Source organism: Pristiophorus japonicus, unplaced genomic scaffold (genome assembly GCF_044704955.1).
Source record: "Pristiophorus japonicus isolate sPriJap1 unplaced genomic scaffold, sPriJap1.hap1 HAP1_SCAFFOLD_29, whole genome shotgun sequence".
In the NCBI taxonomy this organism is placed as follows: Eukaryota; Metazoa; Chordata; class Chondrichthyes; family Pristiophoridae; genus Pristiophorus; species Pristiophorus japonicus.
The window spans coordinates 4,544,112-4,570,697 of record NW_027252668.1 but is presented as its reverse complement, the minus strand read 5'-3'; the positions used below and the strand labels follow the sequence as shown (position 1 = coordinate 4,570,697).

The 26,586-nt window shown below is 46.8% G+C and overlaps 3 protein-coding genes across 3 annotated transcripts; 1 reads left to right on the top strand and 2 right to left on the bottom strand.

The window, feature by feature from the left end:
* The first annotated feature begins 14,733 nt into the window (after positions 1-14,733).
* LOC139248191 (histone H2B 1.2-like) lies at positions 14,734-15,111 on the top strand. Its single transcript, XM_070871930.1, has one exon. It carries the CDS (start codon positions 14,734-14,736, stop codon positions 15,109-15,111), a length of 378 nt encoding a protein of 125 aa, XP_070728031.1.
* Positions 15,112-16,919: 1,808 nt separating this feature from the next.
* On the bottom strand, positions 16,920-17,231 carry LOC139248139 (histone H4). Its single transcript, XM_070871888.1, has one exon. It carries the CDS (start codon positions 17,229-17,231, stop codon positions 16,920-16,922), a length of 312 nt encoding a protein of 103 aa, XP_070727989.1.
* Positions 17,232-19,615: 2,384 nt separating this feature from the next.
* On the bottom strand, positions 19,616-20,077 carry LOC139248138 (histone H1-like). Its single transcript, XM_070871887.1, has one exon. It carries the CDS (start codon positions 20,075-20,077, stop codon positions 19,616-19,618), a length of 462 nt encoding a protein of 153 aa, XP_070727988.1.
* Between the last annotated feature and the right edge of the window lie 6,509 nt (positions 20,078-26,586).

The following is a 26,586-nucleotide window of genomic DNA, read 5'->3' as shown; positions in this document are numbered from 1 at the left end:
AAAAAGAGTTCTGTTTTCACGTTTCCCTTCAGGTCTCCGTCAGTGTATTTGGCTGTCTGACAGGTAAGAGTTCAAACTGATCCTCCTTCAACTGCCTTGTTCAGCTATAGGGAGGAGGAGATCTGGAACAGAAACAGGAATTAGACTAACCAGCAAAATTTGTTTAAATGGTGATGAGCTTGCAGTGGTGCAGGTGAACCCAGGCACTTTTCCCCTCAACCTTGGCTGCAGTGGGGGTAGTGAGTGACACCTAAAAAGGCCCCTCCTATTGTGGCTCTAATCCCTTCCGAATCCATACTTCCCTGGTGCCACGAGGGACAATTCGGGTAAAACTAGGAGGTCGAGGTGAGCATCTTGAACCTGGTTGTGAACTAGTCGCAGAGCCTGAGTCAGAGAAAGAACATAGGTGGTCATCAGTCTAGCTGAGATCTCATATCTAGGAACAATTTCCCTCATTAACACCTTAACAACAGTCTGAGTCTTATTGTCCAGGTTAGGGTAGGCTTCAATCCATCTGCTAAACACATCTACTATTACTAACACATATCTGTAACACTGAACTTTTTGCAACTCAATGTAGTCCAACTGAAATGTCTCAAAGGGACCTTCGGGTAGGGGTGTTTTACCCCAACCACAGGGGACTCCCTTCCCTGGATTATGTTGCTGGCCAACCAGGCAAAGACTACTGATGTTCTGGGTGAGCGCCTGGAGTCTAGGGTGCCACCAAGTAGCCAAAAGCGTATCACTTGTTGCCCTTGCTCCACAATGAGTAGCAAAATGCAAACATTCTATAACCCATGAGGCCAACTCGTCAGACATGCAAGTCTGTTCCGCGGGAGTGGTCCAGAGTTTAGAAACATTGTCACAAGTACATGCATAATATTTCCACAACAGTTTATCTTTTTCAGGAGCGTCCTCCTGTGCTTTTATAACATCTTGGATGGTTGGCATTGGTTTTTCCGAGGCTAACTTATCCTTCGCAGGATTTTTAGTCTGACTCATAATTTTGGGCACTACCATCTGTTGGTCACGAGAGGCCTGTTTGGCCTCTTGGTCAGGACAATGATTCCCTATATCAACCAGAGAATTTCCGGTAGTATGGGCGGTACATTTGACAATGGCAATGCGTTTGGGGAACATGAGGGCTTGCAACAAATCAGATACTAACTATTTATGAGATATCTCATTCCCCTGTGAGGTTATGAATCCCCTATTTTTCCATAATTGTCCGAAATCATGCGCCACCCCAAAGGCATACCAAGAGTCGGTATAGATATTGACTTTGAGATCTTTCGCCAAGATACAGGCTTGGGTGAGGGCGAATTGTTGAGCAGAATAGGTGGTTTCAAAGCGGCAGATTCCAAGACCTGATTCTCCTGGTTTACTATGGCGTATCCTGAGATTCGTGTATCTTCTGGATTAATAGAAGTACTTCCGTCAACATACATAAACAATCATGACTGGGTTCTTCCTCATCTTGGGGTGGCTCAGTAAGGAAACAGGCCGGATTAATTGCAGTACAGTGCCGAAAGGTCAGTTTAGGATTACCTGTGATTTCAGTGGGTTCTGTCAGATAGAGGGCCAGTCCACATTGCCCTGCACTGGGATCTCAATTAATGGGAATATAACCCACTTGGAAGGGGTCCTCTGCCCACACATGAGGATCCACATAGTCAGGTATGTCCGAGCCAGTATGATGCCGTAGAGTTGTTAATACTTTCTCGGGGTCCCCATTAAATTGGACTGTTCAGCCATGTTTTACGATTTGCACATCCCGGCTGGTAGGGTCAGCCTCATCTATGGCCTTGCGTACCATAACTCCCAAATCTTTAGCATGGTGAGGGGCTAATACTTCACGAGCAATTAGCGGTGCCATTGTTAGGGGCTGTTTCCACAGATTCTTATCCACTTCCACAAAATCTGCCTCTCTTTCCAGTCCAGTCACTCTAGCCCTTAATAGAATTCCCTTCACTTCCCCTTCGTGATCCTGATAAAAGTTCTGCAGGTCCTGATTCTTTCCACTGTGATCGTATGCTAGGGTCAGGTGATAGGGTGCCTGCGGCAGGTCCAGAGACCACCACTGAGGGGTTCTAGTGGTATAATACTGCCGCTTAAGGGTTTCCTGTTTTACAATAATCCCATTATCTCCACACTCCAAATGCAACTGGAATTTGCAAAGGAGGTCTCTAGCCATCAAGTTACAGTCCAGATTGGTTGTGATAACAACTCGATGTTCCACCGATTCTTCCTGGTAACCCATTTTAACCGGTTCTGACACTGGGAATGTCGAGATTTGTCCCAGGAATCCTGAAAGTTCCTGTGTTTCAGTAGAGGCAGGGAGTTTAAGCTTTGATTGTACAGAAGACATGAAGGCTCCCGTATCTATCAAAAAGGGTTGCCACTCATTCAGAATGGGTTCGTCGTCCGGAGAGGATCCCTGCACAATTAAGCTGCGTAGTGAATCGGGGGAAAATTGACCAAAGGAGTTGTTTCTGGGAGAAGTTAGTGTAAGATTCTCCTCTCCCCCCTTGCCCCCCTCCTCTTCCTCCTCTTCCTTTTCCATGCTGACGGTAGGGGCAATTTTTATTCCAATGTCCTTCCTGCCCACAATTAAAACAGTCAATTCCTCTTACCCAGTCCCGGCCTCTTCCCATACCATGCCGGGGACAATAGGGAGGTTTATTAGCAGGGCTCGGGCCGTTTGGTTGTTTAGTACAACCGTATCCTTGCTTATCCATCCAATCCTGTATGCCACACTACGGTTCTATTGATCCTTCCTCCCGAGATGGCTCTTCCTTTCTAGTCACGTATTCAGTCTTGACCCGGGTTGGGGGCACACCTCCCCCCTCCCCCCTCCCCTTTCTTTTCCTGCCAATAATATCTAACTGTCCTCTCCATCTGTCCGGATAGCGTGAGCAATCAAATAGTTGTTTGAAGATCACAGACATCTATAGAGAGGTGGTCTGCAGCTTTTTGTGCATCAGGGTTTGGCATTGGTCTGACAGGGAATTGGTGTCGGGACTTTGGGATCTTGGATCTTGGAAATCATTTCGAGGCCGGAGGGTGTTTCAGAGCTGTCTGACTGCTTGACAGTTCTGCGTCTCGATCGGCGGGGGTGTTTGCTATGTCTTTCACAACTTGGACTGGTAGGTTGACTAGAAGATTTACGGGACTGTTTGTGATGTTGAGATATAGTTCTGCCCTTTCGAGTGTGAGATCTGGTCCTTTCGGCTATATTGCCTGTGAACTGGGGATCCGAATCGCTATCAGAGGATGAGGAGTCAGTTTGGGTTTGTTGCTTTGGTGATATGTGGTTGTTCCTAACTCTTTTTACCGGAATGTTAGGTGGAGGGTGTTGGGAAGAGGAATGGAGCAAGAGGCCAGGGGGTGCGGGAGGCGCCGTTGGGCGCTGAGTCAGTGGCCACTCATCAATTTCATCATCAGCCTCGGTTAACACAAAGCCAGCCATTTTAACTTGTAGTTGATCAATACCTTTCTCAGAGGTCCCAGAGGATCTCTTAGCAAGTTTCTCGTGCGCACATTCATTCTTTTTTTTAAGACGTCTACAGTTTTAACATGTGTTCCCTCTGTCAATGCAAGTCCTAATTTAATAGCATTTGTTTGCCAACTCGATAGAAGTGATGCATCTTTTAATTTCTGACAATAATGTCGCCAGGTTGCAATTAAATTTTTTTTATCCCCTTTTCCTCGTCCCCTTCTCCAAATTAATCCCTCTGCTTTTTTTTTTTACCTCTACGCTTCTAGTGTCACCTAGAGGCCACTGGTCATCCCCTAATAATTTGTTCAGGGCTCCTGATAATTTTCTAAAGTCTTCAGCTCTTTCAGGGAATTCCTCACATAGCTTTTGTAGCGGACTATCCGCATCCGTGGTTTTATCTAACTGATTACCCATTTTCACACTGCCCCTCGTATTACTGTGTCGCTACGCGTTCGTGTCGTCATGCAATTTAAACAAACTTAAAAATAGACACAGACTTTACAGAAGTAACACTGACTTTAACTAACTCCAAATAACCAAACTTTACTAATGCTAACACTTACCCGCGTCGCCGCGCGATTTCAATACTAAACTACCACGTCGCCTCGCAGTTCACGTCGCCGCGCAATCCGCGTCGACCCGTGGCTCGCGTCGCCGCGCGAGTTAAGATACTTTAAACTTTAAAAGATAAACAAGGACTTCTAACACTTACCCGCGTCGCCGCGCGATTTCAATACTTAAAACTTTACTTACAACTCTCAACACTTTAAGACTTACAAAGACTTACTGCCATTAGCACTGACTTTCGCGATTCGCGTTGCTGCGCCTCTGCGTCACTACGCGTCGGCGTCACTGCGCGTTTACGTCACTGCGCGTTCACGTCACTGCGCGTTCGCTTCGGCCCTTCTCCTCTCGGCCGCGCGCTTGCGCCGCTGCGCGTTCGCGTTGTTTGTGCGTCTGCACCGCTGCGCGTTCGCGTCGGCCCTACCTTCCGAGTTGCTGCGGGGTTTTTTTTTTTTTAATTCAATCAGAGCCTAGACGGGCCAAGTGATATACAAGGTCCCTTCGTCGTACCTGAGTTGAACACCTATCCTGTATTTAAATCCCCATTTTATTCTCTGTGAGCCTAATTTTCTAATTTTGATTTCTTATGAGCCTCAATTAATTTCTTTCAGTCTCCAAATTTCCCTATCCTTTCGCGTTACTGCGCAGTTTAAATCCAATCAATAAATGAAAGCCCTAATTTAATGGAGTTTTTCTGCCAACTGGACAGGAGTGATGTATTTTTTTCATAATTTAAAATCTCAGAACATTTTTTTTTTAGCACCTATTTAGTACGTTACTTTTTTTTGTTTAACTAGAGAGAAGTCTGGCACGTAGGCTGTGGACTGCTTTTCGTTATCTCAATTGTTCCAGCCTCAAGGTAGTGTTATTTAATATAATTTTTTTTTAAATCCTTTTGAATCCATCTCAGTTGTTTTGCTGTGCTTTCTCTGAATGTTTTCTTTCAACAAGTTTTTCTTTTTTTAACCACCGGGACCATGTAATTTTTTCTTTTTTTTTAACAAACCTATCCTTTGTGCATTTCCTGGCTCCGTAACTTATCATCCGAATATACGTAATTCAATAAGGTTCACACTCTTAAACTTCCCACATACAGGACAACACGACGAAGGGTTAAAACAAACTTTCATTCTGTTTGAGATAAAACAAACCACAACTCCCCGGCCTTTTTTTTCTTACAGTAAAAGTCACAGAAGCATTTCTCATTTAAACAGACATTCACAAGAGTCTCTTTTCTTTCCTATTAATTTTTTTTTTTTTTTGGATCCATGATTGATCATCTATCCCTATCTAGCTCTAACTATCTTTCCAAGTCGCCGCTTGGTTTGCGTCATCGCGCAATTTCCCCATCTCTATCCCTATTCTAAGTTTGAAAAGTATTCACCAGATTGTCCTGGATCTCGTTCAGACACTACCTGAGAACCAGCGAGTGGCTAAACTTTCCTCAGACTTTTGAAACCGGGGGAAACTGGAGCAGTATTGAAATCATACTCACTCCAGTGGCCACTTTCCCCTCGTCTCGTCCAAGGCTAGTCTGGCTCTTAATTCGCAAGTTTTCGGCAGTCGTCCATTGAGATCCCACTTCTGACACCAAATGTAAATTCCTGGATTCTTTTACTTCAATCTGGTTCAGCAAAATTACTGAGTCGAATACCTCTTGTGCTTTGAACAAAGCAGTCTTTATTACCGGCCAGTAAGACCTATCAGACAGAAGATATACTCTCTGGATAGAGCGTACACACTCCCTACGGATAGGTGAAGTTACATCGTAAAGCGTTAACAGTTATACAGTTTTGAAATCAGATAACAAAATACAAATGGATTGACAGTCTAACTCAGCCACTCATTAGTCAATCTATATGAGATGTTCTTCTTGAAAGCTCAAGTATTGCCTCTAAATGTTTCAATCTAATGGTGTGACTATTTACTGAGACCTTGCAATTCTGCAGATGTATTTCATGTTACAATTATATATTATTGGCAGGATTAGTGACTTGAAACCTTGAGACAGACTGTTAGCTATGCTGATGTTGCACTATTTGCAATCTGACATTCTCCCAGCTATTCTTCCATGGCTTATACATTTTCATATATCCCGTTTACTTTACTGTCCTTAATTCCATATATTCCGTTCAGATATCCACAAGGTGAGTGGGAAAATGCATGGCAGATGAAGTATAATGTGGATAAATGTGAGGTTATCCACTTTGGTGGTAAAAACAGAGAGACAGACTATTATCTGAATGGTGACAGATTAGGAAAAGGGGAGGTGCAACGAGACCTGGGTGTCATGGTACATCAGTCGTTGAAGGTTGGCATGCAGGTACAGCAGGCGGTTAAGAAAGCAAATGGCATGTTGGCCTTCATAGCGAGGGGATTTGAGTACAGGGGCAGGGAGGTGTTACTACAGTTGTACAGAGCCTTGGTGAGGCCACACCTGGGGATTATTGTGTACAGTTTTGGTCTCCGAACTTGAGGAAGGACATTCTTCCTGTTGAGGGAGTGCAGCGAATGTTCACCAGACTGATTCCCGGGATGGCGGGACTGACATATCAAGAAAGACTGGATCAATTGGGATTGCATTCACTGAAGTTCAGAAGAATGAGAGGGGATCTCATAGAAACGTTTAAAATTCTGATGGGTTTAGACAAGTTAGATGCAGGAAAAATGTTCCCAATGTTGGGGAAATCCAGAACCAGGGGTCACAGTCTAAGGATAAGGGGTAAGCCATTTAGGACTGAGCTGAGGAGAAACTTCTTCACCCAGAGAGTGGTGAACCTGTGGAATTCTCTACCACAGAAAGTTGTTGAGGCCAATTCACTAAATATATTCAAAAAGGAGTTAGATGTAGTCCTTACTACTCGGGGGATCAAGGGGTATGGCGAGAAAGCAGGAATGGGGTACTGAGGTTGCATGTTCAGCCATGAACTCATTGAATGGCGGTGCAGGGTCGAAGGGCTGAATGGCCTACTCCTGCACCTATTTTCTATGTTTCTGTACCAAAGACTGACAGGAACAAAGATAGATACATACTCCCATATCAGAGACTGACTTGCACACAGATAGATAAATACTCCCATACCAGAGACGGACAGGCACACAGATAGATACATAATCCCATACCAGAGACTGACAGGGACAGAGATAGATATATACTTCCAGACCAAACACTGACGAGCACAGAGATAGATACATACTTCGATAGCGGCCACTGGCAGGCACACAGATAGATACATACACCCAGACCAGAGACTGACAGCACAGATAGATACATACTCCCACACCGGGCACAGCGATAGATACATAATCCCATACCAGCGACTGACAGCACAGAGATAGATACATACTCCCAGACCAGAAAGTGACAGCACAGATAGATGCAAACTCCCATACCAGAGACTGACAGGCACACAGATAGATGCATACTCCCAGACCAATACATAAGAATTAGGAACAGGAGTAGGCCATCTAGCCCCTTGAGCCTGCTCCGCCAATCAATAAGATCATGGCTGATCTGGCCGTGGACTCAGCTCCACTTACACGCCCGCTCCCCGTAACCCTTAATTCCCTTATTGGTTAAAAATCTATCTATCTGTGACTTGAATACATTCAATGAGCTAGCCTCAACTGCTTCCTTGGGCAGAGAATTCCACAGATTCACAACCCTCTGGGAGAAGAAATTCCTTCTCAACTCGGTTTTAAATTGGCTCCCCCGTATTTTGAGGCTGTGCCCCCAAGTTCTAGTCTCCCCGACCAGTGGAAACAACCTCTCCGCCTCTATCTTGTCTATCCCTTTCATTATTTTAAATGTTTCTATAAGATCACCCCTCATCCTTCTGAACTCCAACGAGTAAAGACCCAGTCTACTCAATCTATCATCATAAGGTAACCCTCTCATCTCCGGAATCAGCCTAGTGAATCGTCTCTGGACCCGCTCCAAAGCCAGTATATCCTTCCTTAAGTAAGGGGACCAAACCTGCACGCAGTACTCCGGTGCGGCCTTACCAATACCCTGTACAGTTGCAGCAGGACCTCCCTGCTTTTGTACTCCATCCCTCTCGCAATGAAGGCCAACATTTCATTCGCCTTCCTGATTACCTGCTGCACCTGCAAACTAACTTTTTGGGATTCATGCACAAGGAACCCCAGGTCCCTCTGCACCGCAGCATGTTGTAATTTCTCCCCATTCAAATAATATTCCCTTTTACTGTTTTTTTTTTTTCCCCCAAGGTGGATGACCTCACACTTTCCGACATTGTATTCCATCTGCCAAACCTTAGCCCATTCGCTTAACCTATCTAAATCTCTTTGCAGCATCTCTGTGTCCTCTCCACAACCCGCTTTCCCACTAATCTTTGTGTCATCTACAAATTTTGTTACACAACACTCTGTCCCCTCTTCCAGGTCATCTATGTATATTGTAAACAGTTGTGGTCCCAGCACCGATCCCTGTGGCACACCACTAACCACCGATTTCCAACCCGAAAAGGACCCATTTATCCCGACTCTCTGCTTTCTGTTCGCCAGCCAATTCTCTATCCATGCTAATACATTTCCTCTGACTCCACGTACCTCTATCTTCTGCAGTAACCTTTTGTGTGGCACCTTATCAAATGCCTTTTGGAAATCTAAATACACCACATCCATCGGTACACCTCTATCCACCATGCTCGTTATATCCTCAAAGAATTCCAGTAAATTAGAAAATTCCAGAAAAAACAGAAACTGACAGCACAGAGATAGATACATACTCCCATACCAGAGTCTGACTTGCACAGAGTTAGATACATACTTCCATACCAGACAGTGACAGGCACACAGATAGATACATACACCCATACCAGCGATTGACTGGGCCAGAAATAGATAAATACTCTCATAACAGAGACTGATGGGCACACAGATACTTACTCCCATAATAGACACTGACAGCACAGAGATTGATACATACGCCCATACCAGAAACTGACAGCACAGATAGATACATACTCCCATACCAGAGACTGACTTGCACACAGATAGATACATACTCCCATACCAGAGACTGACTTGCACACAGATAGATACATACTCGCAGACCAGAGACTGACGGGCACAGAGTTAGATACAAAGTCCCATACCCGACACTGACAGGCACACAGATAGATACATGCTCCCATACCAGAAACTGACAAGTACACAGATAGATACACACTCCCACACCAGAGACTGACAGCACAGAGATAGATACATACTCCCACACCCGGCACAGAGATAGATACATACTCCCATTCCAGAGACTGACAGCACACAGATTGATACATGCTCCCATACCCGAGACTGACGGGCACAGAGATAGATACATATTTCCATACCAGACAGTGACAGGCACAGAAAGACACATATTCCCACACCAGTGACTGACAGGCACAGAGATAGATACATACTCCGATACCAGAGATTGACAGGCACAGAGATAGATATATACTCCCATACCCGAGACTGACGGGCACAGAGATAGATACATACTTCCATACCAGACAGTGACAGTCACAGAAAGACACATATTCCCACACCAGTGACTGACAGGCACAGAGATAGATGCATACTTCCATACCAGAGACTGACAGGCACAGATAGATACATACTCAAATACCCGACACTGACAGGCACAGACTGATACGTTCTCCCATACCAGAGACTGACGGGCAGAGGTGGATACATACGCCCATACCAGCGTCTGACAGGTACAGACATAAATAGGTGCTCCCATACCAGAGATTGACTGGCACAGATCGATACATAGTCCCATACCAGAGGGTGACAGAACAGAGATAGATACTTACTCTCAGACCAGAGACTGACAGGCACAGATAGATACATACTCCTATACCAGAGACTGACAGGCACAGTGATAGATACATACTCCATACCAGAGAGTGTCAGAGACAGAGATAGATACATACTCCGATACCAGAGACTGACAGGCACACAGATGGAAACATCCTTACCAGACACTAACTGGCACAGAGATAGATACATGCTCCCACACCAGTGACCGACAGGCACAAAAATAGATACATACTCCCGTACCAGACACTGACACTGACAGGGACAGAGGTAGATACATACTCACATACCAGAGACTGACAGGCACAGATAGATACATACTCCCATACCAGAGACGGACAGGGACAGAGATAGATACATACTCACATACCAGAGACGGACAGGGACAGAGATAGATATATACTCCCATACCAGAGACTGACAGGGACAGAGATAGATACATACTCACATACCAAACACGGACAGCATGGATCGATACATACTCCCGTACTTGACACTGACTGGGACAGGCAGAAATGGATACATACTCCCATACCAGAGACTGACAGGTACACAGATAGATACAGATGGGAGTACCAGATGGGTAGATCAGGGCCAAGGAGAGGCTTGAGTTCGGGGCCCAGGAGAGGCGAGGGCCCAGGGGCAGCATGGGCCAGCCCACACTGCGATATGTGTGCGCACTAGGTCAGTGCCGCAGAGCTGGTCTCCAGTCGTCTTGGATAACCCTTGCCACTGGACCAAGACCTAGCTCTGTCAAGTCCGTGTGGTGGCTGGTGTGCAACTGCCACCACATGTTAAAAAAAAATCGACGCACAGGTACCTTTCACCCTTTAACATGTAGTTCGGGACCTGGAATATTAGGTCCTTCATTGAAACACCTGTGAACTTTTTGGCATGGAAGCAAGTCATCCTCGACTCGAGGGACTGCCTATGACGATGATGACTCCCATAACAGACACGGACTGCACGGATCGATACATACTCCCATAGCAGACACTGACAGGGACAGAAAGATACAGAGTCCCACACCAGCGATCGACAGTTACAGAGATAGATACGTACTCCCATACCAGATATTGACCGGCACACAGGTGGAAACACCCTTAGCAGACACTAACTGGCACAGAGAAAGATACATACTCCTGTACCTGACACTGACAGGGACAGAGATAGATACATACACACCAGCGACTGAAAGGGACAGAGATAGATACATACTTCCATACCAGAGAATGACAGGCACAGAGATGGAAACATACTTCCAAAGCAGAGACTGACAGGCACACAGATAGATATTACTCCCATACCAGAGACTGACAGGCACAGAGATAGATACATACTCCAATACCAGAGACTGACAGGCACAGAGATAGTTACATACTCCCATACCAGAGACTGACAGATTCAAAGGAAAACCATCTCTGAATTAGGTAGAAACTGGCAGTTATAGGATAAGACCCACACTAATAAATCAGAAGATGACAAGTACAGAATAAAATCCAGATTCCCATAACAGACACTGCCAGATACAGAGTAAAGTCCACACGCACATACCAGGGACCGATAGATACAGAGCGACGCTCACGTACCAGGGACTGAGAGAAACAGACTAAAACCTACCATCGCAAAGCTGAAAATGACAGATACAGAGTACTCCCCTCTATTCCATATCAATAAAAGTGGAGAGAGGAACAGAGTTAATGTTTCAGGTGTATGAGCCTTTGTCATCGAACTGAAACGTTAACTCTCTCTCTCTCTCTCTCTCTCTCCCCACAGATGCTGCCTGACCCGCTGAAATTTCCAGCATTTTCTGTTTTTATTTCCAATTCCAGCATCCACAATATTTTGCTTTTATACTTATATATCATAATAAAAATAAGAACATAAAAAATAGGAGCAGGACTGGTACGGAATAAAACACACTGTCATATCAAACACTGACAGATACAGAGTAAAAGTCATAATCACATACCAGATGTGGGCTGATACAGAATAAAGTCCATAATCACAAACCCGGTTCCAATACAGTACATAGAAACCCCCCACAATAATCAGAGAATGTGTGTAAAGATTAAAATCCACATTCACAAATGAGAAATTCACAGGTATTGATTAAAACACTCACTTATATATCCCAAACAGAAAGTGGATAAAATTTTGACTGGATCCTACGGCCGTGAATTGAACCCAGATCAACTAGCTTGGAAGGCAGCTGTGCTCACCACTCTACCACCATCACACGCATCAAGCGGGAAAGCATCACTTTCTGTTTTTACACGTGCCTGTCAATCCCACACTGACACACTGTACCAGACAGTGACAGATAGTGTCTTTACTATACTCCCAGTCAATCCCACACTGGCACACTGTACCAGACAGTGACAGATAGTGTCTTTACTATACTCCCAGTCAATCCCACACTGACACACTGTACCAGACAGTGACAGATACAGTATCTATCCTACACTGACCAGTGAATCACACAGTAGCTGAGTGACAGAGGCGGTGTCTGTCCCATACTCAATGATTAACCCCAGCACTGTAGACGTCTCTGCAAAGACACGTTTGGTTGAAATGAATTGCCCAGTAATGTCTATCCCACACTCTGTGATTAACCCCACTGTTCATACTACAATCAGGTGAGCGCCTCCACCTGCTTTTAATGGTTGTTTGGAGTTTTCAGCCGGACCAATAAAATACTTTGCAATAGTTTAAGCTGAACATAAACATGGTTCTGAGCGATCTGTGGAATTTAAAATGGGTTCTGCTGAATGATTGTCACTTGTTGCAGCACTCGCTTTCAGCCAGGAGATGGCAGCAACCTCTAACAGTTAGGAGTGTACAGATTGTGTCCACACATCTCGACGGCCATGAGTCTGGTACTACCCGGAGAGCTGGCCAAGCACACTCGCTCCAAGTAAATCTCCACAAATTACTGACAAAAAAACCCAGTAAACACCACGATTCATATACAGGAAACTGACAGATGCAGATTAAAATCCCAACTCTAGTGATTCACAACCCTCAGTGAACAAATTTCTCCCAATCTCAGTTCGATATTATTGTACCAACGCTACCTTACTCTTATACTCCAACCCATTTGCATTAAGGGCTAACATGCCATTTATCTTCCTAATTGTTTGCTGTAACTGCATGTTAACTTTCTGTGATTCATGTACAAGGACACTCAGATTCCACTCAATAACATTTACTAGTCTTTCTCTTTTAAATAAAGTCAGTTGTTTCATTCATATAAAGTAAAATTCACACTCGCATCTCAAAGTCTGAACAATACTCAATAAAACCCACACTCACATATCAGTGACTGTCAGGGACAGAGTAAAACACACTCACATAACAGAAACTGACAAGTAGAGAGTAAAACATGCATTTGCATAACAGAAACTGACCAGGTACAGAATAAAACCCACACACACATCCCAGAGACAGCGAGACAATGTGAAAATCACACTCACATACTCGAAGCTGACAGGTGTATAATGAAACCCAAATTCGCCGAGCAGAAACTGAAGAAAAAACAACACTCACATAAATCATATTTCCAAATATGTTTATCAAAGTTAGGTGCGCCTTTGTCGAGCTGTGTCAAGTAAATAGCCCTTACGTTTGAGAAATTCCTTGACCCGCAAGTCTAAATAAATATTTAATCACTTAACACAATGATGTAATCAAATTCAGCTGTTAGAAATGGGAGAAGGCCATAAGGCCCCTCGCGCCTGCTCCACAATTCAATAGGATCATGGTTGAACAGCCAAAAATCCACGCGGTGCTCCTGATAAAGAAATCCAATGCTGGGCCCAGCAAGAGCAAGTAAAATGGACAAGATTTAATCTAATTCCACGTTGGTTCTTTTCAGAGCCACGCACTCTATCTGTGAAAGGGCTGGTTACTGTCTGAAGAAACTGATCTATTGATCACCCTCGCTTCTGAGTCAGACTCCAGGGACTTGAGCACAAAAATCTAGGCTGACATACCAGTGCAGTGATGAGGGAGTGCTGCACTGTTGGAGGTGCCATCTATAGGAAGAGACGTTAAACCGAGGTCCGTCGCTCCCTCAGGTGGATGTAATAGATCCCACGGCCACTATTTTGAAAAAGAGTAGGTCAATTATGCCCGGTGTCCTGGCCAATACTTAGCCCTCGATCAACACAACACAATGGATTATCTAGTCATTATCACATTGCTGTTTGTGGGAGCTTGTTGTGCGCGAAATGTCTGCCGCCGTTCCTACATTACTACAGTGTCTACACTTCAAAAAGCACTTCATTGGCTGCGAAGCACGTTCAGAAGTCCGATGGTCGTGAAAGGAGCGATATAAATCCAGGTCACTATTTCTCTACTTGATATTAAATCCCTACGGTTGATAAACTGGGAGTTTCCCGTCCAGGAGTCACCCTCAGTCAATCTCGGTTATAAACCGGTCAATGTCTGTTAAACATGTAAAAATCCAGATCGATAAACAGAGCAGCGAGTTTGCTGTTCAGATTATTGAATATATACTAAAAGATTTACGAACCTTCCTCATAAGATTTTTGCCTGATAGCAAAACAGAAACACAAAAAGAACAGAGTATGAATCAGGAGGTGTTGCAACACATGACCTCATTTAAGAATGTTAGATTGTGGCGAGCACAAATCTGATTGGTCTCTTTAAACATCCAATCAGAGAGATACAGAACAATGGATATTGACAAGCCAATCACAACCATTGCCTTCGCCCATCCCTCATTAGCATAGGGCTGTGGGCGGAGTGTGGGGCTGCCGATATAATGCGGGCTCGCAGCAAAGTTTCCCCAAATCTGCGCCTGACTGAACGAGACGATGGCTGACGAAAAGAAAACAGGTCCCGCCAAGAAAGGCGTCAAGAAAGTAATCAAGAAAACCCCAGCGAAGAGCGGCAAGAAGCGCAGAAGGTCGAGGAAGGAGAGTTACGCCATCTACATCTACAAAGTGATGAAGCAGGTTCACCCCGACACCGGCATCTCCTCCAAGGCCATGGGCATCATGAACTCGTTTGTGAGCGATATTTTCGAGCGCATCGCGGGTGAGGCTTCCCGCCTGGCTCATTACAACAAGCGCCGCACCATCAGTTCCCGGGAGATCCAGACCGCCGTGCGCCTGCTGCTGCCCGGGGAGCTGGCCAAGCACGCCGTGTCGGAAGGGACAAAGGCGGTGACCAAGTACACCAGCTCCAAGTGAGACTGCCCGCTGTCCTGACAGATCAAACCCCAAACACAACGGCTCTTTTAAGAGCCACCCACAACCTCTCTGAACGAGCTGCACAAACGCATCTTCCTTTACTGTAATTATTTCCTGAACAAGTATATTTGAGAACTTTTACACATCCAGCTGTAGATTTAGTTTTGAATTTTCAGATATCAGTTTCACTGTCCGGTTCCACCTTAGCGTCGCTGGAATTTTCCGCCAACTACAAATACGGTCCCTGGTCGCTGTTTCCCTTTGCTCTCAGACACGTTGATTTACACCGCCTGCCAAATTAAGAGCTTGTTTAGGGACTGAGACTCAGATTTCAGTCACACATTCTCTCTCGCAAGCCCTTTTCAAGTTTATTTTTCAATTCCTGTTGCGGGTCAGTCCGTTGATTAACCCGAGACTCCCCGCAGTGTAACAACCCAGAATGGGAGTTCTTACAGAGACCAGAACCGGGGCAGTTTGAATACTCTGTCCCTCTTCTCTTTTCACAGAAGGACTCCCAGTTCTGGGCTCACTCCCGTCTTTGCAGGATCGATAATCTGTGAAACTCAACTTTTACAAAGATTGAGTTGGAATGTGTCCCGTTACAGAATCGGTGGGGATTGATTCCCGCCCATTAGACAGTTTGAAATAGTACCCGAATTTAATCCTGATTGTAACAGCCTGGAACTTGCAAGGGGAATATGTAAAAGACAAAATTAATTAAAACGTGTTGGGAAATCTTTGACTAATGGTGAATTTATATTAACATAATCCGCAATTTCAAAATTTCTTGGCGGGGTTTTTGAATTAAAAATCGTTATTCTGACTGTTGGAGACAGTAATTTCCGCCCTACTTTCATTGGTGGGCTAAACAGACTGTGATTGGTCACCTGGAAAGACCAATGAAATTCACCACCGAGCGACCAATCACAAATTCGCTCCTTGCATTCCTCCAGAAGGTACAAGAAAGGCAGATGTGGGAGGAGTTTCTCATTCTTTCTCTGAACGTGTGGATTGTGGAAATGTCTGGGAGAGGAAAAACCGGAGGTAAAGTTCGGGCCAAGGCCAAGTCTCGCTCCTCCCGGGCCGGACTGCAGTTTCCTGTGGGCCGTGTTCACAGGCTCCTGCGAAAGGGGAACTACGCTGAGCGTGTGGGTGCCGGAGCCCCGGTCTACATGGCTGCTGTGCTCGAGTATCTGACCGCTGAAATCCTGGAGCTGGCCGGCAACGCGGCCCGCGACAACAAGAAGACCCGCATCATCCCCAGACACCTGCAGCTGGCCATCCGCAACGACGAGGAGCTCAACAAGCTGCTGGGAAAGGTGACCATCGCTCAGGGCGGGGTGCTGCCTAATATCCAGGCTGTGCTGCTGCCCAAGAAAACCGCCAGTGCGGCCAAGGGCAAGTAAAGCGGACAGGATTTAATGTAATAACCCAAAGGCTCTTTTCAGAGCCACCCACAGTATCTATGAAAGGGCTGCTTTCTGTTCTGTGGATAACAATAGTCCCAGATTTAATTTAACATACTTCACTATAATTAAGCTTGAAGTTTGCTGATCAGAAATGAGCCTCAGATGTTTCCTAGTTATAAGGTTATTAGAAGTGTGGATTTTCAAACAGTGCCGCAGAAGTCCGATGGCTGTGTAAGGCACTAGAAACATCAAAGTGTTTCTTTGCATTAATTAAATAGCTGAAATAATTTCCCAACCAAACTGCCCACACTCCCATCCCCAGGTCACTGCTCTCTGTGAGACGGTGGGTGGCTCTTAAAAGAGCCTTTGTGTTGTGCTGGGTGGAAAGTGTGGAGTTGTTCAGCCGCCGAATCCATAGAGAGTGCGGCCCTGGCGTTTGAGAGCGTACACCACATCCATGGCAGTGACCGTCTTGCGCTTGGCGTGCTCGGTGTAGGTGACGGCGTCCCTGATGACATTCTCCAGGAAAACCTTCAGCACCCCGCGGGTCTCCTCGTAGATAAGGCCCGAGATCCGCTTGACACCGCCACGGCGAGCCAGGCGGCGGATGGCGGGTTTGGTGATGCCCTGGATGTTATCACGGAGCACTTTACGGTGCCGCTTGGCTCCGCCTTTGCCCAGTCCTTTGCCTCCTTTTCCTCGCCCAGACATGATGATTCTTCACTCAAACTGTCGCTGAATGAGGAACTAACTGCTCCTGGCTCCTTTTTTATAGAGCCGGCCCCGACCTGACTGAGAAAGCCCAGAGTGAGAGAGGCGGGAAGGGCAGGAGACAGAGTGAGAGGTTTAACAGAGAGCGCGGCAGGGGAGGAGACAGAATCAAGATTGAGAGACAGAGCAGAGCGCCGCCTCTGATCTTCCAGCTCCACCTCCAGCTTTCTGCAACCGCCAATTTCAAATTGTTTTCTCCACAATACAACCGATACACAGCGCTCCGCACAAACCCTTACAGACTCGGAATTCATATTCAAGGCTTCCAGAAACCAGAAGCTTTTAAATAAGGGCCCGGTACAATTCACAATCAGGAATATTCCCGCCTATATAGTCCGTTCCCTGTCAATCTCAGACCTTATTCCATCTCCTCTCAGACCGGTCCAGCTGATTTGGAGAATCTGGTGTTTGGGGTTTGAGTTGTGAGGCGGTGTACCTGCTCGATGGCGGAGGAGCGGGCTGGATGGCGCCAGACACGCTGGCGCGGCGCCTAAATTCGGCCGATGTCCGCCGCGCGGCCGATGCCATCGAGTCGCTAAAAACAGCACTGGGCCCTGACTCCGTTAGGTGTGTCGAGGAGGCTCAAGCACGTGGGGAGATCCCGTCCGAACTGACCCCTGTCCGGACGGAATTCCTCATATGCGCCAAACATCGGAACCCCCCTCGGGAGCCAGCGCCTCACAACTTGAGCCGCCTCGGGGAAATCCCCTCCGTGCCTTTCAGCTCTGCGCGGAGAGGTTTCCTGTACAGTCTGCTCCTGCACACTCTCAACTTTGCCATCCTCGTCTGCCGTCCGGACACGCCATGGCGTGCCATCTTGCCATCCGGAGGAGGCGGGGGTCCCCGATCGAGTGCACTCTACGCAGGAGTACTCCCATTATTTATCAGGGACTTGGCCTGGAGGGTGGTGCACGGAGCAGTCCCATGCAATAAATTTTTAAGTCGGTTCACGGGCTCCCAGGCCGCCTGCAATTTCTGCGGTCTGGAAGAGTCCGTGTTCCATGTTTATATTGAATGCACGAGGTTGCAGCCCCTGTTCCAATATTTAAAGGGACTGCTCCTGAAATTTTGGCTGCACTTCAGTCCCACACTCCTGATCTTTGGGCACCCTGTGCGGAGGGGAGCGGGTAGGTCCGAGGGCCTCCTTGTAGGACTGCTCCTGGGCACGGCCAAGGAGGCCATCAGCCGGTCCAGGCAGCGGGCGGTCGAGGGGTTCGTTCAGCCTGACTGCCTGCCTCTCTTCCGCGCCAGGGTGTCCTTGGAGATGGAGCACGCGGTGTCCACCGGTACACTCGCGGCCTTCTGCGAGAGGTGGGCACCGGAGGGACTGGAGTGCATCATCACCCCCGGCAACCAAATTTTAATTTGATTTTATGTTTTAAAGTTTAATTTGTTTTAATTGCCAGTGTTTTTAGTGTCCCCCTCCCCTTTTATATGGGGCACTTGGAAAAACACATTTGATTTTAGTGCCCCCAAAAAAATACAAAATAAACAACAAAAAAACACAAAAAAAATGCCTTGAAAATGTTTGGTGTGTCCCCCAGATCGGGGGGCACAATTTAATGTTTACTTTTCCTCCCAAAAGAGTTGTGAGGCGGGGTCTCGCCGCCAGTCCCACTGTCTCACAGAGACTCTTCCCCCTGAATTTTTGAAATGACAATGACCAGGAACTGAGACTGGAGCCGGACTCAAACCCCAGTTACAGTGAGGCCCGGGCCGGACATCCCATTCTCTGTGTTTTATTGTAGGCACTGGGGGAGGGATGGGTGCAGACACTGGGGGAGGGGTGGGTGCAGACACTGAGGGGGGTGGGGGGGTGGGTGCAGACACTGGGGGAGGGGCGGGTGCAGACACTGGGGGAGGGGCGGGTGCAGACACTGAGGGAGGGGCGGGTGCACACACTGGGGGAGGGGCGGGTGCACACACTGGGGGAGGGGCGGGTGCAGACACTGGGGGAGGGGGGGGGGTTGCAGACACTGGGGGAGGGGGGGTGCAGACACTGGGGGGGATGGCCGGGTGCATACACTGGGAGAGGGGTGGGTGCAGCCAATGCCAACGAGTCACTAGGGATCCCGGGGTCATTTTCAATTATTTCTATCTGGAATCTGAGCCCGGGACAGGGATTATTTCATTCTGGGATCAGCTCTTTTCTGAGAGGCGTGGGTGGCTCTGAGAAGAGCCTTTGGGTTGAAATGTTTAGAAGTTGCCTTTTTATTTTTTTTTGGGCGCTGCTTTCTTGGCTTTTGCTGATTTGGACGTTGCCTTGACCCTCGGGTTCTCCACCTTTTTTGGCCGCCTTCACTTTCTTGAGGCTCTTGAGCTTCTTAGCCGCCGCCTTCTTCCCAGCCGGTCCTTTCGCTGTCTTTTTTTGCCGTTAGCGCCTTCTTGCTCTTCGTTTTCTTGGCTGTTGCTTTCTTGGTTGCTGGCTTCTTCACCTTCTTTCCCACTTTCCCCTGGGGATCTGTATTCGTGATTTTGAATGAGCCCGAGGCGCCCGTGCCCTTGATCTGCTTCAGGGAGCCATTCATCACATTCTTCTTGATACTGGACCTGATCTGGAAGCCGCGCTTCTCCACATCGACGCCTTTGGCCGCCAGAGCCTTCTTTATCGCGGCCAGGGACGTTCCCCTGCGATCCTTGCCATCAGCCGCAACCTTGAGGATCTGGTCGCCCAACCTGGGACCGGCTGGCCCGGAGCGGGGAGTCGCCTTCTTCTTCTTGCTGGGAGCCTTGGTTTGAGCGACGGCAGCAGGAGGAGCCGTTTCGGCGGCTGCAGTATCAGTCATGTCCGGGACTCTGGAAAATCTCTCTGACAGTCAGAGGTGGGTCAGAAATGAAACGAGAGGCGGCGACACAGAGCAACTTAAAGGCAGCGAGCGGACGGGGTGGAGACATCCTGCTGTCAGCTCCCGGCCCCTCCAGCCTCTCTGTGTTTCTCTCTCCTCACTAACTCTCCGATTCCAATTCAACTCGGGCCCTCCACATTCCCAGACTGGCCTCTTTCTGTCCCGAAGACCGGGATGTTTGCTGCCGAGAAAGTTCCATCCGAATTGAAGGCAGCAATTTCGATTTAAACCCGTTTCATTGCTGCACTGGTCGCGCTCTCTCAGCCGATCGCGGATATTTTCTGTTTTTTGACTGAAATTTGAAATCAAATCAAGCTTTCTGATTCATTCCCACTTCAGGCCTGAGCAGGGCAGCAGGGCGATCCTGTGACGGGGAAATCTTTGAATTTTACACAAGAGGGACTCTGAAATCCGGCGATGAGAGCGGACACACAAACACAGTGACATTAGTCTAACCCGCCCGTCCCTTCAACACACTCTCGCTCACACAATGTTGAAATCTGCACATTCACAGCACAAACTGTTCCCAGATTTACAGTTCCCAGCACAGGTTTTCCTCTCCGCTCGGCTGTGCTGCCGATTCTCGGGTCAGTTGTCGTTTCCCAGCTCAGTAAGTGTTAAACACTCTGAGGCCGGCGCTCCTCACAGTGTCTGTTCCCAGATTCAGGGGCAGGAGCCAATCACAGCTGTGGCTGGCTTAACCCATATCTGCTTTTAAGTTGTTATTGTTCTAATGCAGAAATATGTTTGACTAACATGAAAACACAAATTATGTGCTCACCGCCCCAGCAGCCTCTCTTTGTCTCTCTCTCCTCAGAAAATGAGCGACATATAACAGTAACTGGTGTCCTATCCATCCCATACTCAACACCCAGAGATGGCTATCAGAGAAAGCGACAGAGAGACAGACACAGTATCAGTCTTGAAACTCCCGAACTGTGTCTCCATATTACTCTCAATAATGTTATCACACATTAATGTACAGCACCAGCGGAAAAGAGACAGATACAGTATCAGTTTTACACTTTGTATCAGTGTCTCCATAATACGCTCAGTAACAGTGCCATACCTTCACGTATTGCACCAGAGAGAAACAGAGACATTATCAGTCTTGCACTTCCAACAGTGTTTCCACATCACGAAGAGTACAAGAGAGAGCAGATAGAAACTGAGAGGCAGAGAGAGGGGAGAGGGCTGAGCGAGAGACAGGAGAGTGCGAGGTAGGGCGGTGAGACACAGAAAGACATGCACAGTATCAGTTCCAGACTGACCGGTGAAGTCCCGTTTTATTCTGAAAGATCCCTTTGAAGAGACAGAAGATGCAGTCTCCTCTCTCACTGATATTGTACCAGAGACAGATGCATTATTAATCCCATACTGCGGGACAGTGTCAGAGAGTGAGAGAAACAATGTCACACATTTATCACTCGCTTGCCTGTTGAACTATCTGCAATCTTGCAGCTCAGGGCCACAAGAACATAACAAATCGGAACAGGAGTAGGCCATTTGGCTCCTCGAGCCTGCTCTGCCTTTCAATAAGATCATGGCTGATCTGATCATGGACTCAGCTCCACTTCCCTGCCCCCTCCCCATAACCATTTATTCCCTCATCGCTCAAAAATCTGTCTGTCGCCACCTTAAATATATTCAATGGCACAGCCTTCACAGTTCTCTGGGGCAGATAATTGCATAGATTTCCAACCCTCTGAGAGAAGAAATGCCTCCTCACCCCAATTTTAAATGGGCGGCCCCTTATTCTAAGACTATGTAACCTAGTTTTAGTTGCCCCATGTGGAAATATCCTCTCTGCATCCACCTTGTCAAGCCCCTCATTATCTTATAAGTTTCAATAAGATCACCTCTCATTCTTCTGATTTCCAATGTGTACAGAGCCAACCTACTCAAACCTATCCTCATAAGTCAACCCCCTCATCTCTGGAATCAACCGAGTGAATCTTCTCTGAACAGCCTCCAATGTAATATATCCTTCTTAAATACGGAGACCAAAACTGTACACAGTACTCCAGGTGTGACCTTACCAATACCCTGTACAGTTGTTGCAGGATTTCTCTGTTTTTAGACTCTATCCCCCTTGCAATAAAGGCCAACATTCCATTTGACTTCCTGATTACTCGCAGTACCTGCATACTAACCTTTTGTGTTTCATGTACAAGGACCCTCAGGGCTCTCTGTACAGCTGCACGTTGCAATTTTTCTCCATTTAAATTATGATTTTCTTTTCTATTATTTCTGCCAAAATGGATAACCTCTCATTTTCCCACATTATACTCCATTTGGAAGTGGACCTGAGTCGATGATCGGATCAGCCATGATTGTATTAAATGTCGGAGCAGGCTCGAGGGGCCATATGGCCTACTCCTGCTCCTATTTCTTATGTTCTTATCTGCCAAATGTTTGCACACTCACTTAGCCTGTCGAGAACCCTTTGCATATCTATTTGCTTTCCCACCCATCTTTGTATCATCAGCAAACTTGGCTAAATTAAACTCGCCCCTTCATAGAAACATAGAAACATAGAAAATAGGTGCAGGAGCAGGCCATTCAGCCCTTCTAGCCTGCACCGCCATTCAACGAGTTCATGGCTGAACATGAAACTTCAGTACCCACTTCCTGCTTTCACGCCATACCCCTTGATCCCCCGAGTAGTAAGGACTTCATCTAACTCCCTTTTGAATATATTTAGTGAATTGGCCTCAACTACTTCCTGTGGTAGAGAATTCCACAGGTTCACCACTCTCTGGGTGAAGAAGTTTCTCCTTATCTCGGTCCTAAATGGCTTACCCCTTATCCTTAGACTGTGACCCCTGGTTCTGGACTTCCCCAACATTGGGAACATTCTTCCTGCATCCAACCTGTCCAAACCCGTCAGAATTTTCTTTACTAACCTCTTTCTCTTTACATACCTATAGAAACTTTTGCAATCCGCCTTAATGTTCCCTGCAAGCTTCTTCTCGTACACCATTTTCCCTACCCTAATCAAACCCTTTGTCCTCCTCTGCTGAGTTCTAAATTTCTCCCAGTCCCCAGGTTCGCTGCTATTTCTGGCCAATTTGTATGCCACTTCCTTGGCTTTAATACTATCCCTGATTTCCCTAGATAGCCACGGTTGAGCCACCTTCCCTTTTTTATTTTTACGCCAGACAGGAATTTACAATTGTTGCAATTCATCCATGCGGTCTCTAAATGTCTGCCATTGCCCATCCACAGTCAACCCCTTAAGTATCATTAGCCAATCTATCTTAGCCAATTCATGCCTCATACCTTCAAAGTTACCCTTCTTTAAGTTCTGGACCATGGTCTCTGAATTAACTGTTTCATTCTCCATCCTAATGCAGAATTCCACCATATTATGGTCACTCTTCCCCAAGGGGCCTCGCACAATGAGATTGCTAATTAATCCTCTCTCATTACACAACACCCAGTCTAAGATGGCCTCCCCCCTAGTTGGTTCCTCGACATATTGGTCTAGAAAACCATCCCTTATGCATTCCAGGAAATCCTCCTCCACCGTATTGCTTCCAGTTTGGCTAGCCCAATCTATGTGCATATTAAAGTCACCCATTATAACTGCTGCACCTTTATTGCATGCACTCCTAATTTCCTGTTTGATGCCCTCCCCAACATCACTACTACTGTTTGGAGGTCTGTACACAACTCCCACTAACGATTTTTGCCCTTTAGTGTTCTGCTGCTCTACCCATATAGATTCCACATCATCCAAGCTAATGTCTTTCCTAACTATTGCATTAATCTCCTCTTTAACCAGCAATGCTACCCCACCTCCTTTTCCTTTTATTCTATCCTTCCTGAATGTTGAATACCCCTGGATGTTGAGTTCCCAGCCCTGATCATCCTGGAGCCACGTCTCCGTAATCCCAATCACATCATATTTGTTAACATCTATTTGCACAATTAATTCATCCACCTTATTGCGGATACTCCTTGCATTAAGACACAAAGCCTTCAGGCTTGCTTTTTTAACACCCTTTGTCCTTTTAGAATTTTGCTGTACAGTGGCCCTTTTTGTTCTTTGCCTTGGGTTTCTCTGCCCTCCACTTTTCCTCATCTCCTTTCTGTCTTTTGCTTTTGCCTCCTTTTTGTCTCCCTCTGTCTCCCTGTATAGGTTCCCATCCCCCTGCAATATTAGTTTAACTCCTCCCCAACAGCACTAGCAAACACTCCCCCTAGGACATTGGTTCCGGACCTGCCCAGGTGCAGACCGTCCGGTTTGTACTGGTCCCACCTCCCCCAGAACCGGTTCCAATGCCCCAAGAATTTGAATCCCTCCCTGCTGCACCACTGCTCAAGCCATGTATTCATCTGCGCTATCCTGCGATTCCTACTCTGACTAGCACGTGGCACTGGTAGCAATCCCGAGATTACTACTTTTGAGGTCCTACTTTTTAATTTAGCTCCTAGCTCCTTAAATTCTTTTCGTAGGACCTCATCCCTTTTTTTACCTATGTCGTTGGTACCAATGTGCACCACGACAACTGGCTGTTCTCCCTCCCATTTCAGAATGTCCTGCACCCGCTCCGAGACATCCTTGACCCTTGCACCAGGGAGGCAACATACCATCCTGGAGTCTCGGTTGCGTCCGCAGAAACGCCTATCTATTCCCCTCACCATCGAATCCCCTATCACTATCGCGCTCCCACTCTTTTTCCTGCCCTCCTTTGCAGCAGAGCCACCTACGGTGCCATGAACTTGGCTGCTGCTGCCCTCCCCTGATGAGTCATCCTCCCCAACAGTACTCAAAGCAGTGTATCTGTTTTGCAGGGGGATGACCACAGGGGACTCCTGCACTATCTTTCTTGCACTGCTCTTCCTGTTGGTCTTCCATTCCCTATCTGGCTGTGGACCCTTCTCCTGCGGTAAGACCAACTCACTACACGTGATACTCACGTCATTCTCAGCATCGTGGATGCTCCAGAGTGAATCCACCTTCAGCTCCAATTCCGCAACGCGGACCGTCAAGAGCTCGAGGCGGATACACTTCCCACACACGTAGTCGTCAGGGACACCGGAAGTGTCCCCGAGTTCCCACATGGTACAGGAGGAGCATATCACATGACCGAGCTCTCCTGCCATGTCTTAACCTTAGATACCCTTAAATTGGTAATAACAATGTTATAGTTCACTTACTGATATAAAAAATAAAAGAAAAGCTACTCACCAATCACCAGCCAATCACTTACCCCATTGGCTGTGACGTCACTTTTTGATTACTTTCTACTTCTATTTTGCTTTCTCTCCCGCTGTAGCTGCACCAGTATGCTTTTGACAGGTCGCTCCCCTCTCACCAACTGCCGCTGGCTCTCGATCTCCCGCTGGGCTTTTGACAGGTCGCTCCCCTCTCACCAACTGCCGCTGGATCTCGATCTCCCGCTGGGCTTTTGATAGGTCGCTCCCCTCTCACCAACTGCCGCTGGCTCTCGATCTCCCTTCATCCAAGTCATTAATATAGATTGTAAATAGTTGAGGACCCAGCACCGATCCCTGTGGCACCCCACTCATCACTGTTTGCCAACCGGAAAATGACCCATTTATCCTGATTCTCTGTTTTCTGTTAGTTACCCAATTCTCTATCCATGCTAATATATTGCTCCCAATCCCATGAGCTTTTATCTTGTGCAGTAACCTCTTATGTGGCACCTTATCGAATGCCTGCTGGAAATCCAAATACACCACATCCACAGGCTGCCCCTTATCTACCGTGCTTGTTACATCCTCAATGACCTCCAGCAAATTTGTCAAACATGATTTCCCTTTCATAAAACCATGCTGACTCTGTTTGATTGAATCATGCTTTTCCAAATGTCCTGCTACTGCTTCCTTAATAATGGACTCCAGCATTTTCACAACAACAGATGTTCGGCTAACTGGTCTATAGTTTCCTGCTTTTTGTTTGCCTCCTTTTTTGAACATTTGCAATTTTCCAATCTGCTCGGACCTCCCCAGAATCCAGGGAATTTTGGTAGATTACAAACAATGCATCCACTATCTCTACAGCCACATTTCTTAAGACCAAAGGATGTAAGCCATCAGGTCCAGGAGACCTGTCCGTCTTTAGTCCCATTATTTTACCGAGTACTACTTCATTAGTGACAGTGATTGTAATAAGTTCCTCCCTACCTATAACCTCTTGATTATACACTTCGATATTACTCACAGTGAGAGTGTTTAAACTAATCTCGTAATGTTTCTGTCAGATATTAACTCCTGCACGGTCCCAGCAAACACTCCCACTCCCTCGTCCCTCCGATGTTTCTGCAGGATTGCTTTGTGAAGACGGGCTCATGGAGAGAGAAATACCCTGCACGGAATGATCCCAAATTGAGCATCTCCAAGGGACAAGGCTCCCAGCTTTAATCATTCTCTGTCCTTTCCCCCCAGGCCCAGTTCCTTTGTCAGATTCTGATAAAAGT

What these genes read in the sequence shown, in the direction of transcription:
- LOC139248191 (XM_070871930.1), top strand. Translation starts at nt 14,734, where the DNA reads ATGGCTGACGAAAAGAAAACAGGTCCCGCCAAGAAAGGCGTCAAGAAA.
- LOC139248138 (XM_070871887.1), bottom strand. Translation starts at nt 20,077, where the DNA reads ATGACTGATACTGCAGCCGCCGAAACGGCTCCTCCTGCTGCCGTCGCT.
- LOC139248139 (XM_070871888.1), bottom strand. Translation starts at nt 17,231, where the DNA reads ATGTCTGGGCGAGGAAAAGGAGGCAAAGGACTGGGCAAAGGCGGAGCC.